General features: G+C 49.3%; 1 protein-coding gene across 1 annotated transcript; it reads right to left on the bottom strand.

Moving 5' to 3' along the window:
- Positions 1 to 8,083: 8,083 nt before the first annotated feature.
- Positions 8,084 to 13,969, bottom strand: FABP6 (fatty acid binding protein 6). The gene is made up of 4 exons (XM_068981461.1): positions 13,903 to 13,969; positions 12,610 to 12,785; positions 10,793 to 10,882; positions 8,084 to 8,137 (listed from the first exon to the last, which is right to left on the bottom strand). Exons 1-4 carry the CDS (start codon positions 13,967 to 13,969, stop codon positions 8,084 to 8,086), a joined length of 387 nt encoding a protein of 128 aa, XP_068837562.1.
- Between the last annotated feature and the right edge of the window lie 3,119 nt (positions 13,970 to 17,088).

Below are 17,088 nucleotides of genomic sequence, written 5' to 3'. Positions count from 1 at the left end.
GGCACCTTTAGCCACACAGGGAGGCCTTGGAGACCCGGGCAGAGGAAGAGGATGCTGACCAGGGGAGCCTAGCCCAGCGAGGCACCTGGGAGGGGCCATCCCCACAGAGAGCCTCAGGGCCCTTGAACAGAGCGCGTCTGTGGTCTTTTTAAATAAAACTGACCCAGAGCAAAACAAGTAATGACATACCTCACCCGAGAGCATTCCTCTGGAAAAATGTCTTCCACTTGTGGTTAGGGTGCAGGAGGGTGGCTCAGTGGCCCCCCTCTGGAGAGGGGCCCAGTGGGTCGAGGACGACTTGGGAAGAGGCCAGGAGGCTGGATGCAGACCTGCAGTGCACGAGCACCTCCAGGTTTTAGCATCGAAGACGCCTTTATTCTTTGCTGATGGCAGCTACACCATTGAAAAGGGGGTGGCCTGACATGCTCTCAGGAACCCCAGTAGATGCCATCTGGCTCCATCCGCAGGGGCCTGGGTATGCGTCTGCCTCCCGAGACACAGTGAGCAGCTGTCTTGATTTGTTGTGGAACCTAAAACCTTCTTCAGCCTTTTAGATGTTTCACGTGTTGCTGCTTCCCGAAGTGACCTAGCTTTCTGTTCAGTAAGATGTCTTGTTTACATGCTATATCAGGGATTTTGTGATACTTGAAAATTGCTTAGGAGAAAAACATTGGTGATTGCTACACTGCCCGTCCCATGCGTGGGCTGTAGGTTTTAACCCAGCTTGGGATGGACCCCTGATTAACCACAGAGCTCCCTTTTGCAAAAATGTATGGTTGGGGAGAACCACTTTCCAAGCTCTCGGTTCCAGAAGATTCCACATCTTGGATGCTCTGTTCATCTGTAGAACTTCGATAACCACCCAGAGAAAAAAGACTGTTGAAAAGTAGACAAAGATTTAACACCAGCAACCCCCACCTCCCTCCCTCCACCGCATGCTTCTAGTGCATGAGGTTAAACCCAGCCTTGGCCTTGCATTTGGCTCAGAGCAAAGGATCATAATGTGGAATGTACGCCTGACGCCAGCTGGATTTGGGGGCGTGTGGGGTCTGTGACACCACTGACAGCCACCGATGGATTGGATCAAAAGCTGGTATTTGGGTCTCTGCAGTGAGAGGGCTCTCAGGAAGACTCTTGGAACCATGTGCAATATGTTTTTATTCTGACTCACGGCTTGTGCTCAGTGTATTTTATTTTTTGGTTGGTTTGGGGTCAGTGGTCACATTGTTCATCCCCTGGGACCGGGAGGTGCAAAGAACCATGGAAGCGTATTTTGGTTTGTTTCTTAAAGAAGAACCCATTTTGGTTTCCTTGACTTGGTTGCCAGTCTAGGAGACTGGCAGAGGGACTGCTGGAAGTCAGATCCGAAGGTGGTTTTCGGAGCTGATGGGAGCCTCAGCACGGAAGCTGAGTGAAAGAAGAGCCTAGACACCGGCATGGAGGGGTCACGTTGTCACACTAGCATAGGAAAGTGCACGTTCGTTTGTTTTCTCTTTTTCCTTGCCAGCCTCCTTCTATTTATGTGCAACTGGTTTGGATTCCGAGTTATTGTGTCTGTCTTTTCTGGGTCTGGCCATTTGTGAGGGTCTCCCCCCAAATAGAGCCTCACAGCCAGCCCAGCCCAGAGAAAAAGTGGTCCTGCAATAAATACATCACCTATTTGTGGCCTCTCTGGGTTCTCTTCCTGGCCTTCTCTCAGCTAGCCCTCCCTCTCTCTTCCTCGTTAGCCCCAGGGATTCACACTGGTACCCAGAGGTTGTCGGGGAGGAGTGGGTGACTGCAAGAAGAGCTCCTGCCCTCTGAGCTGGAGCTATGCCTCCCTGGGGCCTGGGCTGAGCTGCAAGAGTCAGCCCAGCACCACCACCAAATAGGCAGGGCTCTCCAGAAAAACAGAGCCCATTGTATATGTAGTGAGAGTGATTTATTCTAAGAAAATTGGCCAAACATTGTGAATGCCTGCATTGGGATCCGAGCTAAGGTTCCACTTCCTCATGCCCTCTAGGTTCAAAATCCATCTCTCCAAAGCCATCTGTTCTGTCATCTGAACACTCCTCTCTGCTGCTGCTGCTAAGTCGCTTTAGTCATGTCCAACTCTGTGTGACCCCATAGAAGGCAGCCCACCAGGCTCCCCCGTCCCTGGGATTCTCCAGGCAAGAACACTGCAGTGGGTTACCATTTCCTTCTCCAATGCATGAAAGTGAAAAGTGAAAGTGAAGTCACTCGGTCGTGTCCAACTCTTAGCGACCTCATGGACTGCAGCCTACCAGGCTCCTCCGCCCATGGGATTTTCCAGGCAATAATAGTACTGGAGTGGGTTGCCATTGCCTTCTCCGACACTCCTCTCTACTAACCCCTTAATCAGTGATTCTCTGCAGGGCTCATTTTTGCCCTCCATGGGATTTTGGCAACGTCTGGTGGTCACAGTTGGGAGAGGGGCATGGTTGGCATTTAGCAGGTAGAATCCAGGATGCTGTTAAACGTCCTGCAATGCACAGGACAGTCCCCACAGTGAAAAATGGACTGGCCCCAAATGACAACAGTGCTGTGGTTGAAAAACCTTAACCCACAGAACACCTTCCAATGAGGTCTCTATCATCCCCCAGGTCCGTTTCATTACCCCTTTCATTTTCATCATAGCTGTTAAATCACCTGGAATCATCTTGTTTACTGAGTTTGAGGGCTGTGCCCTAAACCACCTCCAGCCAATAAAATATATAGATACTTGTAGATAGTAGTGCTCATCACCCAGCTGGCGTTTATTATTTGCTTAGTAAAGCACTGTGCTAAGGAATTCATTCATATTATTTCCTATATAATCATCCTCATAAGCCTACAAAGTAGGAGCTATTATCAGCTGTTATCTTACAGACCAGAAAAACGGGCACAGAGGAGTTCTTTGCCTAAGGTCAGGTGAAGGAAGGAGCCATAATTCAAACTCAGGCAGCCAGGAGCTGCCCTGCCACCCTGAGGTGCCTCAGGGGTTTAGGATGAGTGCAAGGCTCCCGCGGGCCATCCCGCTCACCTGCTGGAGAAGACATAACAGAGTAATGGATACAGGTTTGTAAAAGGGTTACCAGGCATTGGTGCTCCTGATTGACAGGGTCCCAGGGGGTTCTTAGAGCATGCTCAGTAGCAGACAGAGCCGGTTTCGCACAGCTGCCGCAGGCTAATATGATTTACAGCTCCATCTGCCTGCCTCCAACAGGCTCTTGACCTGGGAGGGGATCCTCCAGCCTCATCTGTGAAGGTGAAGATCTGAGATCCTGCTTGGGGCATTCCCCGAGCATCCCCTGGCAGGGACCCTACCTTTGGGCTGGTTCTGGCAATAGCTGGCACTGAGTTCCAGTGAAAGAATCTTAGCAGTCTCATTAATCTCATTCTGTGTTCCTCAGGGAAGCCGCTTGTGACAAATTTCAGCAGAAAGGCCATAGCCCTTAGCAGGAGTGTCAAATCCAAAGGCCCATCAGGATCAGGCAGGTAACAGTGAGTAGATCAGCTGGATGACTGAGACAGTGTGAGATGGTGGGGACTATTGAAGCCTGTGTTCCCCTGTAAGGGATACGGCTGGCTTCATCATCATCATGCCTTTCAGGGATGTAAGCTGTATATTGCCACTTCAAATTTTCAGAGAACCTGAAAGTCTACACTTTCTAGGAAATCTAATTATTTGTAATTTTAAAAGCTACCAAAAAAATTGTAATGCAATAGAAGACCAATGAAACACATTGGCGGTTAGGGAGATTCTTAGCCTAAAAACTTACAATTTCTGGTGTGTAGACAAGAACATTGGACCTAAGAGGTGGAAGATCTGAGTTTGCCTGCCTTCAGCTAGGTGACCTTGAGAAGAGCTTCCTCTCTCCTCTGAACTTCTGTCTCATCATCTGTAAAGGTGGGAACATTGTCAGGCTGGGCTGCATTTTAGATTTATGATAAGAAAGCATGGAATATATGGAATCATTATCCAACAGTGCATCCTTTGAGGACTCAAAAGTGGACCACTCCTTTTTGAGGGGTGGTGCTCAGATGAGCCCCAGAGCTTCACCTCCCTTCAGCCCAGCTCTGACTTTTAAGGGAGAGGAACTTAAGTGGTCAGCCTTCTGCTGGCCCATCTCCAGTGAGTATTTCAAGTTCTGCCCTTGCCAGAGCCACAGCAGACAGCATATACTAGAAGTCAGAACTTCTGCTACTCCCTGACTGTGCAGACATGGCAGGTCAGTCCCCTTTTCTGGATCTCAGTTTTTTCATCTGTGAAATAGGAGGATTGGGACTGGAATGATCTGCAAGGTCACACCTGGCTGGACAGCACTTTGGAAGAATTACAGCTTTCTGGTCTTCATACCTAAAGTGTCCCATTCTGTAGGTCTGCGTTTGGGCCTGGGCTGCCCTTTTAATATGCCCCCGAGGAAATGTGTATGCATGTCAGGATTTGGTCTTCTTGTTCTAGAAGCTCTGACCCTCTGTATGCCTATTCTACCAGTCAAACCACCCGTAAGGATCCTGTTCAGTGAGCATTTACTGTGTTCCAGGCCCTGTACGTGACACTTTCCTCATGCTCTCTTACCCCCCGCTCCTCTTTTATTCTCTCAACATCATGACCTAGCATTATCTACAATCACAGTTTTTCAGGTGATACTGAGGTTCAGAGGCCCACAGGCAATAGTGAACTGTTTTGCACTTAGATGTGCTGGACTGAGGAGCTACGTGGCCTCTGAGTTGACCCCCCAACCCCCCAGAGAACACATCCACACCCACCCCAAGGCCCAATCACTCCGGGTTTCACTGGTCAACCACCTGTCCCGCCCCCAGCATACATGCACAACCCAGGGGTCCCTGGGACCACAGGTGCGTGGTAGAGCGCCACCTAGTGGTGGTCTTTAAGGATACTTTTGAGAAGCTCCTGTTAACAGCAAGTGAGCTTGGTGGGAGGGAAGTGGTTGGTAGCGACGGTTCCCAAGGGTCAGGGTAAAGGGGCACCTTCGACCGTGCAGCAGAATGGTGATGCGCATCTAACTTTCATGGATTTTCACCCGTGAAACGCCTCTACCACCCAAGAAGGGGAGGCTTTATTAGCTGTTTTACACACGGACAAGATAAGACGCTGAGAAACACCGCAGCACGCCCGCATGACTCACGCGTGAGTGGAGGAGGCACTCCTGGCACTTTCATCGCACTGGCTTGAGAATGGTGGTGCTGATGATGGAGGTGATGGTGGCCATTTCACAGTGGCTAGTTACTTCGTAGCGTGGCAGCTCTTCCTAGGTAAGTGCAGTTTTGATCCCCACCGACAGGTGAGGAATCTGAGGCTCAGAGAAATGGATGCACTTACCCCAGGCGACACAGCTTCTAGGTGGCAGAAGAGAGATTTGAACCCTGGCAATGTGACTCTGGAGTCAGAGCTCTTAACCTGTGTCCATTCTTCTGGGTGAGGAAACTTCTTTTCCAAGATGCCGGTAAAATGGATACCTCACCGCATCTCACCTTACTCCACTTACTCCCATGAAGTGGAATTAGAACCTGAAGCCTCCATCAGCCGGTGATGCCCAGCCCCACATTTCTCTCAGGAGACTTGCTCAGCTATGTGACCTTAGATAAATCTCTTCACCTCTCTGAGCCTTGGTTTTCATATCTGAAATACAGAATTTAAACTAGTTGAGCTCTGAGGTTCTGTTCTCTGAGTCTGTGACTCTATAACACTGGCTGCAGTGTTTGAATTTGTTCTTGAGTCGGTTACCAAAACAAAAACAATCTCTCTCCTCCCAACTCTTCCTTTCTCTTCTACTCTTTCTCTTATCCCTTCTCTCTCAGTTTTCCACCTAGTTGTATTTAACTCTCATTTAGAGACTTATTATCCAAGCTCATTATGAGTAATTATTCAGTCTGAACAGAAAACAGGAACAGTGTTAGTTTAATTTAATGCTTTTCTAGTTCACTTAATTAACAATAAGTCTTGGCAAAATGCTGGAATTCACAGGGTCCTGACTTGGTGGGTGGGTAGGGGAGGCTGAGTGCTGTTCTTGGAAAGAAACAAGTTTCAGGGCACAATGTGGGAGGAGGCAAGGGCTGAGCTGCCAGTGAGCTGGGCTGTGCCATCTGTCCAGGCTGAGGCAGGCTCCTGAGAGTGAAAGACTGTAGATTACACAGGCTGCAAGTACCTGAGGTCAGGTAGCATAGCGCTTATTAAGCACCTGTTGTATGCCAGACTCTCTAGTAACCACTAACCTGTTTCTGTATCTATCTATGAGTTTATTTTATTTTGAAATCATGTGGACCACCGAAAAAGTCTTTCTCCATCTGACTTAATATAATACCTTCAGGCTCTAGGGCTTCCCTTGTGGCTCAGCTGGTAAAGAATCTACCTGCAATGCGGGAAACATGGGCTGGGAAGATCCCCTGGAAAAGGGAAAGGCTACGCACTCCAGTGTTCTGGCCTGGAGAATTCCATGGACTGTATAGTCCATGGGGTCACAAAGAGTGGGACACAACTGAGCCACTTTCACTCCACTTCAGGCTCCATCGATGTTGTTGCAAATGGCAGGATTTAATTTTTTTTATGGCTGAATAGTATTCCTGTGTGTGTGTGTGTGTGTGTGTGTGTGTGAAACATCTTTATCCATTCATCCACTGATGGACACTTAGATAATTCAGTTCTTAAGGAGGGTGCATTTTTCTCTTGTCATGGAGTCCTGCAGGCATTTTGATGAGGGAAGGAGAGAGTTTCCTGTTTGGTGCTACTGGCTATTGTACGGCTCTTTCCCTTTTCACAGAGGGAGGCCTAAGGCTCACAGCTTTGACAACAGAATCCAGCTCAAAGTCAATATTGTTCAGCTTTGACTTTTTAAAATAGTTTAAATCTATTTATGGAAAATGATGATGGCTTTCCATGTATGAAAGTGATAAAAAGTTTCCTTTGTAGTAAAAACAAAAGAATTGTCCTGGAGAAAAGTATGGGGTAAAAAGAAGTCAGGGTGAAGCACTTTTCTGGCGGTCCACTGGTTAAGACTCCGTACTTCCACAGCAGGGGGCACAGGTTTGATCCCCAGAGCTGAGGATCCTGTGTGCAGTGTGGTATAGCCAATTAAACAAAAGGGAGAACAACTCAGGGTGGCACCGAGGAAAGACGAGAATGAAAAAATCCCATTCGAGGTTAGGGATGATCTATCCAAGGGGCAGGCAGACCCCTCTCCTCCTCTCCATGCCCCGAACAGACACTGCGATCAGGCAGGGACATTTGCTCAGTCCAGGTGCGGCCTTGGAATCCTCCCTGATGCAGAGGTCCAGGCACCTACCTGAGGGTCAGAGTGACCTTTCTGATCACCTTTCCCATCCCACTGCAGCCTCTCCAAGTTCCTCCCTGGCCCCCCATCCAAGCCCTGCTAGTTCAATCCATGACGTTTCAGTTCCTGCCTGGCGCACCCATAACCCCTTTGTCATCTCATGACTCCCATTTCTCCTCAGTCCCTCATTGGTCCTCCTGGCCCTCTCTTGTACCCGTGGGTAAACTGAGGCCCAAAGGAAGGACTCCGCAGTGAATGAGCAGAGACCCCAGCCATGCTGAAGCACTGCTCCTGGCTGGCGCATCCATTCCAGTGTCTGTGCAGCCTCGGCGCCCAGCAGCAGCGAGTCCTGCCAGGGAATCACCAGTCCTGCCCCCTGCTTCTGATACACTTTCTTGTGGCCCATCTGAGAGTCAGTGTGTCACCCCTCCCGGGGGACATTTGTCTCTTGAGAAAGAGTGATCTCTCCACCCTGAGTGTGGGTGGCAGGTAGCGGCAGGGACCACAGAGATGTGCCCACCATGCCTCTCGAGCACCATCTGTGCCCTTTCTCTGGGGCCAGGGGTCTTAGGTCCACACCTGTCCACACCCCAAGTCTCTGTGGTGACATGGGGCCCACAGGGACCTCAGGGCCAAGGTGTGGCCTGCACAGCCATCTGCAGGGGTTTCCCATCTCCACCAGCCAGAACTGCCCCAAGACACTAGAGAACAAAGAGAGGTTCTGGAACGAGCAGAAAGTCTTGTTAGGCCAGCTTTATTGATACGGCTTTATGGCCCCTGTGGAGCCCTACCCGCCAACTCATGCCAGCTCAGGCCACCTTCTTGCTCACGCGCTCATAGGTCACGCCTCCAAGGGTGGAGACCTGGAAGAAACAGCGGGAACAGAGGGAGTCAGTGCAGGGAGCCCAAGGTGACCATGGGGCCTAGGGAAGGTAGACTGGCCTCTAGTCCCAGCCCTGATGGGAGTGAGCCCGTGGCACTGCTTCTCTGGGCCTCTGGTTCCCAGTTTGTTGCAAGGCTCACTCTGTTCACTTTTATGTGGCCAAAGTGCTAACATGTTGGCATGATGTGACTTTCCTTGGGATAACCTTCCACTCATCCATCCATTTCATTTCACCCATGCCAGTCACATTCCCCCCAACACTGAGCTTGCCCCATTGTACAGATGAGAAAGCTAAAGGTTAGAGAAGTCAGTCACCCCTCTAAGGAGGAAGGCCACGCTCACCCTGTATACCATTTAGCATTTATGGGGCCCCTGTGCTCAGTGATGAGGACATACAGTCTCTGCCCTTAGGAAGTGTAAGGTTTTGTGGAAAAGGCTGGAAAGAGGATGCTGTTCAGCAGAGGCCCGCTGTGTGCAGCACCCTGGGCTCAGGGCCAAGACACGCTGTCATTGATGTGCTCATTGCATCAGTTGGTCCTGATGCCCAGCAGAGGAGAGCTGCTTTCTTGTGGGAGGGGACGGGTGGCAAATGGAATTTTGTGGAAGCAGTTTAGCCCAAGGGCAGCAGTAAAGTGATGTGTGATTTTCATATGGGGTGGATGGAGGATGGAATGGAGGGGGAGGCCAGGGCTCTGTCTAGAGGAGGAGTGAGGAGAGAAGGGGTGCTGGTGGTGGGTGGAGGTGGGAAGAGGGATGCTCACAAAATGCATCCCTATGGGTGGAGGAGGAGGAAGGTGTCCAGGATAATTCTGGGTCTCCAGAGATGGAAGGACATAGCAGCCAAGACAGCTTCTCTCTGCTACCTAGTCTGTCCATGTGCATATGTGTGTGTGCATTCTTGTGCCTGTGTGCGTGTGTGTGTGTAATAGCCGTGAGCTCTGGGCACTGCTCACGCTGTACAGGCTCCATAGTCAGGTGCCCCCAGGAATTAGGAAACATTTGTTTCTTTTGGGAAGATGAGTTCTCCTGTCAGGCACAAATGTGCTTCATTCTGCCCTGGATTCTCCTTGTACCCCTCACAGGCTCTGCCCTGGGTTCTTCCTGCACCCCTCACAGGCTGGGGAGCTCTGCCTCTGGGAGTCAGTGTCCTCTAGCTTTCACCAGATTCTCCAAGAAGTCAATTTCCATCCAGAAAACAATGCTCGTGCCTGTGCTTAGTTGCTCAGTTGTGTCTGACTCTACGACTCCATGAACTATAACCCGCGTGGCTCCTTTGTCCATGGGATTCTCCAGACAAGAACACTGGAGTGGATTGCCATTTCCTTTTCTCAGGGGGTCTTCCCAACTCAGGGATGAAACCCTCATCTGCTGCATTGGCAGGAGGATCCTTTATTGCTGAGCCACTGGAGAAGCCTGTGCCATATATATATACATGCATGTATATGTGGGTATACACATGTGTACACCGACATATTTTAAAACACTATAGTTTTTTTTTAACTGAAATGAAGGGAGGGAAAGAAGCCCCACGGCCTGGGAAGAGCAGGCAGAGTTTAGAAACCAGCCAATTTCATCTGCCTCCCCCACAGACTAGCTGTGTGGCCTTGGGCAAGTTGCCTATGTCTCTGAGCCTCTAAGGCTTCTCTGTAAAATGGGAGTAATTTGAGGGCACTGGGCCTCCGGAGCCATGTGCTGCTTTTCTCTAGACTGGACTTGGGCGAGGGAACAAGGGAACGGGGAAGAGATCGCAAGATAGAGAGGAATGAGGGTGGCAGACCCTGCCTCCCTCAGTGCGTCCTCCTGGAGAGGCTTGGGGAGGACAGCCCCGACCTCCCCTGGGGGGGACTCTAGCCCAAGACATAGGCTCACGAGGAGGAAATGACTGACATGTAGAAGCATCTTCCTTTTTCTCGTCACCTCACATCCGTTTCCTTCACCTAGGGAAACTCTGGAGCCCCCAGGGGAAGAGTTGGGTGGGGGATGGAGCACCTCCAACCTGTGTTTACTGAGAACCCGCCTGCCAGTACAGGAGACCAGGGGTCAATCCCTGGGTCAGGATGATCCCCTGGAGGAGGAAACGGCCTGTGGGAGGGGTCAGTCCACAGGTGTGTGAGTTGGCCCCGCCAACATTTTTTAAAAAATCTTTTAATTAGTTGCCAATATTGGCTAGTCTGGAAATTTCACTTAAAGTACCAATTTCCAGCTTCTCTTGAAACACCAGAAGATACAGCATTCAGGGCCTGAAGTCCCTCATGGGAGTGAGGGAGTGGCAGCTGTGTTTGCAGGGCCCACCAGGACTCCCTGCTTCATTTATACTCTGGGAAGTCCAGACTTGTGCCCCTGAGGTGGCTGAGTGCGGGCACTGGAGTCTGGCGCCTAACACCAAATTCCTGCTCTGTCAAGAAAGCTCTGTGCCCTCTGGCCAACCTCTTAGTCACCCTGTGCCTCAGTCTTCTCACCTGCCAAATGGGGATAAAAATCCTTACCTAACAGCGTGATTGTGAAGGTCAGATGAAGTCCTGTGCATCCAGCGATCAGCACAGAGCCCATGCCTCTAAAGCCAGCTTCCCAGAGGCCCGCCTCTCAGGGCAGAAGAACATCCTCTATTTTATGTGGGAACCAGCAGGACACTTACCTCCACCAGCTTGCCATCCACAATCTCTGCAGTGTGGTGGTAGTTGGCGGAGTCCACGACCACCTTCGCACCCTCCATCTTCACGGTGACCTGAAAGGGAAGCAAAAGGCAGCCTGAGCTGCAGAGCCCCCACAAATGCAGACCAGCCCTCGGGGGAATGGACCTGCCTCCAGCCCCAGCAGCCCCCTCTAGGAATTAATGTGCCCTATAGACTTGTGATGCTGCAGCCCATGGGATCGCAAGGAGCTGGGAACGACTGAGCAACGGGACAACACCACCAACAAAGACATGTGATTACATACATCCAAAGACCCAGATAATCTGTGCAAGTCACCGGACCTTCCTGTGCCTCAGTTTCCTCATCTCAGTGATGGGGATAGTACTTACACCTACTCCGTGGGGTTACTGTGAAGATTAAATGATTTACTGTCATATATGTGGGCTTCCCAGGCAGTTCAGTGAAGAAGCAAAGACTCTGCCTGCCAATTCAGAAGGGGAGGGTTCGATCCTGAGGTCAGGAAGATTCCCTAGAAGAGTCAGACGTTTCTGAACAGTCACACATGATATGTGTAAGGTGCTTAGAGCAACGCCTGGCTCCCTGCTGAGCACTCCTTGTTAGCTGCAGAATCTGTTAATGATCTTCGTTATTAAGTGATGCTGATATCATCCGAGAGTGTTGATTGCAGCATTGTTTGTAGCAGTGAACAACCTAAATATTCAACTTACGTTATCCGCCAGTCAATAGTTTAAATATCTATTAATGAGGGAATGCTGACTAGCATTTCCATACTGTTGGACACTATACCACCATTAAGAAAAGAATAAGGCAAGTCAATATGTGCTGAAACTGAAAGATACTGTGAAAAGTTGTTAAATTTTTAAAATACCCAAGTGGCAGAATATCAATATTATGACAGCTTATCTTCCTCCCCTGGCAATCTGAGGAGCAGAGTACTTTCTTGGTCAGGGTTGGGGGCTACAGAGGGGACATGGGCTGGGTGGAAGACCTGAGGGGCCATTCTGGGTAGGGAGGGGATAAACAGCCAACTTTCGCTTCTTTGCTACCCATGATTGCCGTTTCGAACCCAGATGAGTCTAGTTCTAGGGCCTGGGCAAGATTAATCTCTAGGTCACACTACAGGCAGCATAAAAATGTGGTTATGCTCTCTGGAACCAGACTACCTGAGTGTGCAGGCCCAGCCTTGCTGTGGGATCCAGGCAGCTATTTAATCACATGACTCAGCCCAACTCCCCCATCTGTAAAGTGGGGCAGTAGTTATAGCGACCTCACAGGCTTACCTGCATTAAGATGTGGGACAGATCCAGCTAGTGTCCGGGATATATGTGTGAAGGATTCGGCAGATGGGAACAATTTTTATCATCATTATTGTGTCTGTTATTGATGTATCATTAAAAACCAAGAATGGCTAAATTGCCAAGTAACTCAAGCTCTTAATGCTGTAGACTAGACTTGAGAAGAAGGGCGTCCCCGGTGGTGCTAGTGGTAAAGAACCCACCTGCCAATGCAGGAGACACAGGAGACCTGGATTTGATCCCTTGGTCAGAAGATCCCCTGGAGGAGGGCATTGCAACCCACTCCAGTGTTCTTGCCTGGAGAATCCCATGGACACAGGAGCCTGGCAGTCTACAGTCCATAGGGTCATAAAAGTGTTGGATGCGACTGAAGCGACTTAGCACTCACACACAGACTTGAGAAGAAGCCTCAGCTTAGGGAGCAGCCCCAGGGGACTTGGTGAGAGCCAAGAAGTCAGCCAGAGGCCTGGGGAAGGAGGGCGGGGTAGCTAGCAGGCTCTCACCTTGAACTTCTTGTTTCCCACGGTCTCCATCTCGGTCTCCTTGCCAATAGTGAAATTGTTGGAAATGGAGTGGCCCCCAGGGTAGTGTTGGGACCAGATGAAGTTCTGCCCGTCCTGCTGTATCTCCGAGATGACCTTGAAATTGCGGCCCTTTTCAATCGTGTCGCTGGAGAGCCCTGGGCCCGGGAACAAGCAGAGTGACTCTGTAAGAGCTGCCTACAACCTGTGGCTTTGGGCATGAGCTTGCTTCACCCATGGTAGGTTAGTTTGACAGTCAAGAGCACAAGCCCCAGTTCTGTCATGAGCCATGTGGCTTGGGCAAGTTACTATCTCTCCAAGGCTCAGAGTTTTCATCCACAAACTGAGAATAATAAGGCCCATTTCACAGGACTGTTGCAGGGATTAAATGACAGTGATTATGTCTGGTAAAACTCCTGGCATGGAGTTGACAATAATAGCTGCTCTTCTATACTATACTAGAAATTTACTACCGTACTACTAGAAAGTAGTATGCTAGAAACTTCCCAAGCTTACAAAGTCCTAAAATGAATGAGACCTGCAAGGCTGTCTTCTAATGCTCTTGTTTTACAGATACGGATCCCTGCAACTAGACTGTTGTAGAGGTCCCTGTTCCTTCAGGGCCAGTCCCAGTACTTGACTCAGAAGGGCTCTTTCCTGCCCATGGCCCCAAGCCCCTGCTCTTGGGGCCCCTCTCCTGTCCTCTGAATCTAGACCGCTGCAATGCCTCACACTTGGCTGACACACCAAGATTTCTGCAGGATTCTCAAGTCCACTGTCTCTCTGGTTCCTCCCAACCAGTGTTACAAATCAAGCTGTTAGAAGAGTGGGGTGTTTGATCTCCAGCCATGGTGCCTAGCACTGTAAGAGGCCCTTGTTTGCTGAATGACGGCGTGAACGAGTAGCTTGTCAACCCTGGTATCTATGTTCCCACCCCTTTGTCACCTCTCCCCAGGCAGGATGTGGTGACATCACTCATCATCTTATCCTTGGCTCCTGGGGGGGAGAGTCTCATGACTTCTGGCACTGATGTGTAACTGTGAGCCGTTCTTGCTGAAATGCCCCATCAGTAACATTAGGTTCGCCCATGCATATAGCAAGCATTCAATAAATGTTTGAATGAATAAGCCAATCAACTCTCCATCTCACCCATTACTAGATTTGTGACCTTGCACTAGTCACTCAGCTTCTCTGATCCTCATGGATTTTGGGTTCCCTGTGCAAAGCTGGCTGTGACGCCCAACCCCAGGAAGGTGCTCTCAGGAGCTCACTCACCCAGGCGCTTCATGAAGTCATCGTAGTTCTTCTCACTCTCAATCTCGTACTTGCCAGTGAAGGCCATGCTGCTGAAGAGCTGGAGCCTCAGGAGCAAAGGATGAGAAGGAAGAGCTGTGGTGCTGAGGGGCCTGGTGCCTCAGCTTATAAACCCTCCTGGATGCTGAGGCTCAGCCCCAAAGTCACCCCACTTCTTCCCACCCATGAAGAGGAAGCACTTACAATTTTATGATGTGGGCAGGACGTGGAGGAGCAAAAACCCTGAGGTTATTCACCCTGGGGATTTCCTGGCTGGAATCCCATTACCATTGGCAAGGCTAGGGATGGCTCTGCTGCAGGGTTTGAGTGATCATCCATCTCTGCCCAGCCTTCCTCCATCCATCCATCCATGTCCTCCCTCCATCCATGCTCCTAGCATCCCTCCTTTACTCAGTCACCCCCACATTCATTGACCAGAGTGTGCAGGTACCTCAGTGTGTGGCCAGCACTGAGGAAACAGTGAGACATACCCCCTTCCCCAAAACGCTTCCAGTCTGGTCCAGCGTCAAAACATACCTGCAAAGAATCCTCATGCAAGCAGGATGGGATATGTCCTGAGACACACAGATCTGGGGAAGAAGCAGTGGGCTCCAGCTGTCTGGTGCAGCTTTGAATAGCAAGTAGCATTTAATACAGGTCTTGAAAGAATTTGGATGTTTAGAGAAGTGGTAAGGTTGGAAGAGGCAGATAACATTGTAAGTTGAGGGAACGATGTTATGAAGGTGGGTAGAGCCACCAAGAAAGGAAACAGTGAGTTTGTAGCAAAGAACACTTGCAGAAGCACAGGCATGAGATGGGTGTAGATGGTGTGATCATCTGTACCCGTGGAGTGTAGCCCACAAGCCAGGGAGCCAATTGGAGAAGGCAGTGCCAGTTGCCCTAGAGACCAGCTATGTGCCGGGCATGGGCCGGTAGTGTGGCAAATTTCAGTCTGTTCCAACTAAGCAACTGGGAGGGCCAGGCGTCTGGCCCCAACTTCCTGTCCCTGTTCTTCTGTGGTTGTGCTGGATCTCCACTGTAAGGCACAGCTTCTCTAGTTGTGGCACACAGGTTTAGTTGCCCCACAGCTTGCAGGATCTTAGTTCCCCAACCAGGGATCAAACCCGTGTCCCCTGCATTGGAAGGCAGATTCTTAACCACTGGACCACCAGGGAAGTCCCCTTGTCTCAGTTCTGACTCTGACACCACTTCACACTCAAGGACTCCATCTCCTCGTGATAACCCCTGCCCAGCCTGTCTCATGGGACTGCTCTCTGGATCAAATAGATTGGCCATGCAAAGTATGAAGCGCTTACAAAGGCTCTCATGTTTATTATCATTAAGGAAAGTTTTGCATCTGTCTCCTTTTTTAGAGTCCCTAAGAATCAGTGGCACCCCACTCCAGTACTCTCGCCTGGAAAATCCCATGGACGGAGAAGCCTGGTAGGCTGCAGTCCATGGCGTCGCTAAGAGTTGGACACGACTGAGTGACTTCACTTTCACTTTTCACTTTCATGCATTGGAGAAGGAAATGGCAACCCACTCCAGTGTTCTTGCCTGGAGAATCCCAGGGACGGGGGAGCCTGGTGGGCTGCCATCTATGGGGTCGCACAGAGTCGGACACAACTGACGAGACTTAGCCACAGAATCCGCATCATTTATATGCAAAGCAGAATTCACCACAGTTGCTAACCCCAGACCTGGGACCGAGTGGTTTCTGAACTGATTAAACCAGTTTTGCCACATTCTGTAAATCTACAATTTTCAATTTTAGAATTCCTTACCCCAGCCAAGAGTCCTATTTAGAAAATAACAACATCAATACATACCCATACTGTCTCCCTCCACCCCATCTTGGATTTTCTGATTCTAAACTATATATATTAAAATTTCATAAATCAGAGCAAATGACAGTTCTGGCAGAGATGTCCTTGATAACAGTTGGTATCTGTCCTCTCAGACTTTTAAGTGAATACCTATACTTTCTTCTGTAAATAAGATTATATTGTTCTGTCATGTATTCTTTGTGTAATGATGTAAGTATATGTGTGTATCATTACATAAAGGTATACCACATTCTATGGTATGTATATTTCGCAATTTATGTAACTATTGCTGGGCCTTTAGGTTGTTCCCAATCTTTTTCTGTTATAAATAACTCTGAGACAAAATTCTCACTCACTCCCCTTGGTGTACATATCAGCTTATTTACTAAGATTATTTGCTAAGGATGAATTCCTAGACGTGAAATTCCTAGAGCAAAGGGATTTTGTACCTAAAGTTATATATAAACTTATATGTGAGTTAAAACTATATCTATACTAGAACAGTTTACACTCCTATCTAGAGCATATGAGAATTTCCCTTCATTGATCCATTTCCCCTTATCCCCAAATGCCGCAACTAAGGATATTGAATGCTGCAACTAAGACCTGGCACAGGCAGGTATATATATATATTTAATGGCGGCTTTATAGAAACATGGGGCTGTGTTTACAAACCAGTGCTGAGCAAAGAAAAAGAGAATGGAATATTGCATTTACATGGTGACTATGGCTATTATTGGAAGGACTGATGCTAAAGCTGAAACTCCAGTACTTTGGCCACCTCATGTGAAGAGTTGACTCATTGGAAAAGACTCTGATGCTGGGAGGGATTGGGGGGGCAGGAGGAGAAGGGGACGACAGAGGATGAGATGGCTGGATGGCATCACCAAATCAATGGACATGAGTTTGGGTGAACTGCTGGAGTTGGTGATGGACAGGAAGGCCTGGCATGCTGCTATTCATGGGGTCGAAAAGAGTCGGACACGACTGAGAGACTGAACTGAACTGAACTGAACTGACGGCTATTATAGGGCTTCCCAGGTGGCTCAGTGGTAAAGAATCCAACTGCCAATGAAGGACACAGGAAATGCGTTGATGACATAATAACCACAGTAATACTGAGTGCTTACCATCCACTGGGCATGATGCTGAGTATTCTACATGGATTCTCTCATTTAATCTTCCAAACAACTCTATGAAGTAAATACCGTTATTGTCCCCATTTTTTCAAGGAGGAAATCTGGAAACCAAGGTTCAGAGAAGTTAAGTATCCCACTCAAAGTCACAGAGTCCCTGTGTATAATTCATATTTACTACCAAGACAATTTTCGGCATCATTTAA

This window comes from Capricornis sumatraensis, chromosome 9 (genome assembly GCF_032405125.1).
Source record: "Capricornis sumatraensis isolate serow.1 chromosome 9, serow.2, whole genome shotgun sequence".
NCBI lineage: Eukaryota > Metazoa > Chordata > Mammalia > Artiodactyla > Bovidae > Capricornis > Capricornis sumatraensis.
The sequence above is the reverse complement of the archived record's forward strand: the minus strand, read 5'-3'. Positions and strand labels throughout refer to the sequence as shown.

What these genes read in the sequence shown, in the direction of transcription:
- FABP6 (XM_068981461.1), bottom strand. Translation starts at nt 13,969, where the DNA reads ATGGCCTTCACTGGCAAGTACGAGATTGAGAGTGAGAAGAACTACGAT. An exon ending in TGGGAAACAAGAAGTTCAAG is followed by an intron (nt 10,883 to 12,609) that starts GTGAGAGCCTGC and finishes CTTCCCTTTCAG; the next exon opens with GTCACCGTGAAGATGGAGGG. An exon ending in TGGATGGCAAGCTGGTGGAG is followed by an intron (nt 8,138 to 10,792) that starts GTAAGTGTCCTG and finishes TGTTTCTTCCAG; the next exon opens with GTCTCCACCCTTGGAGGCGT.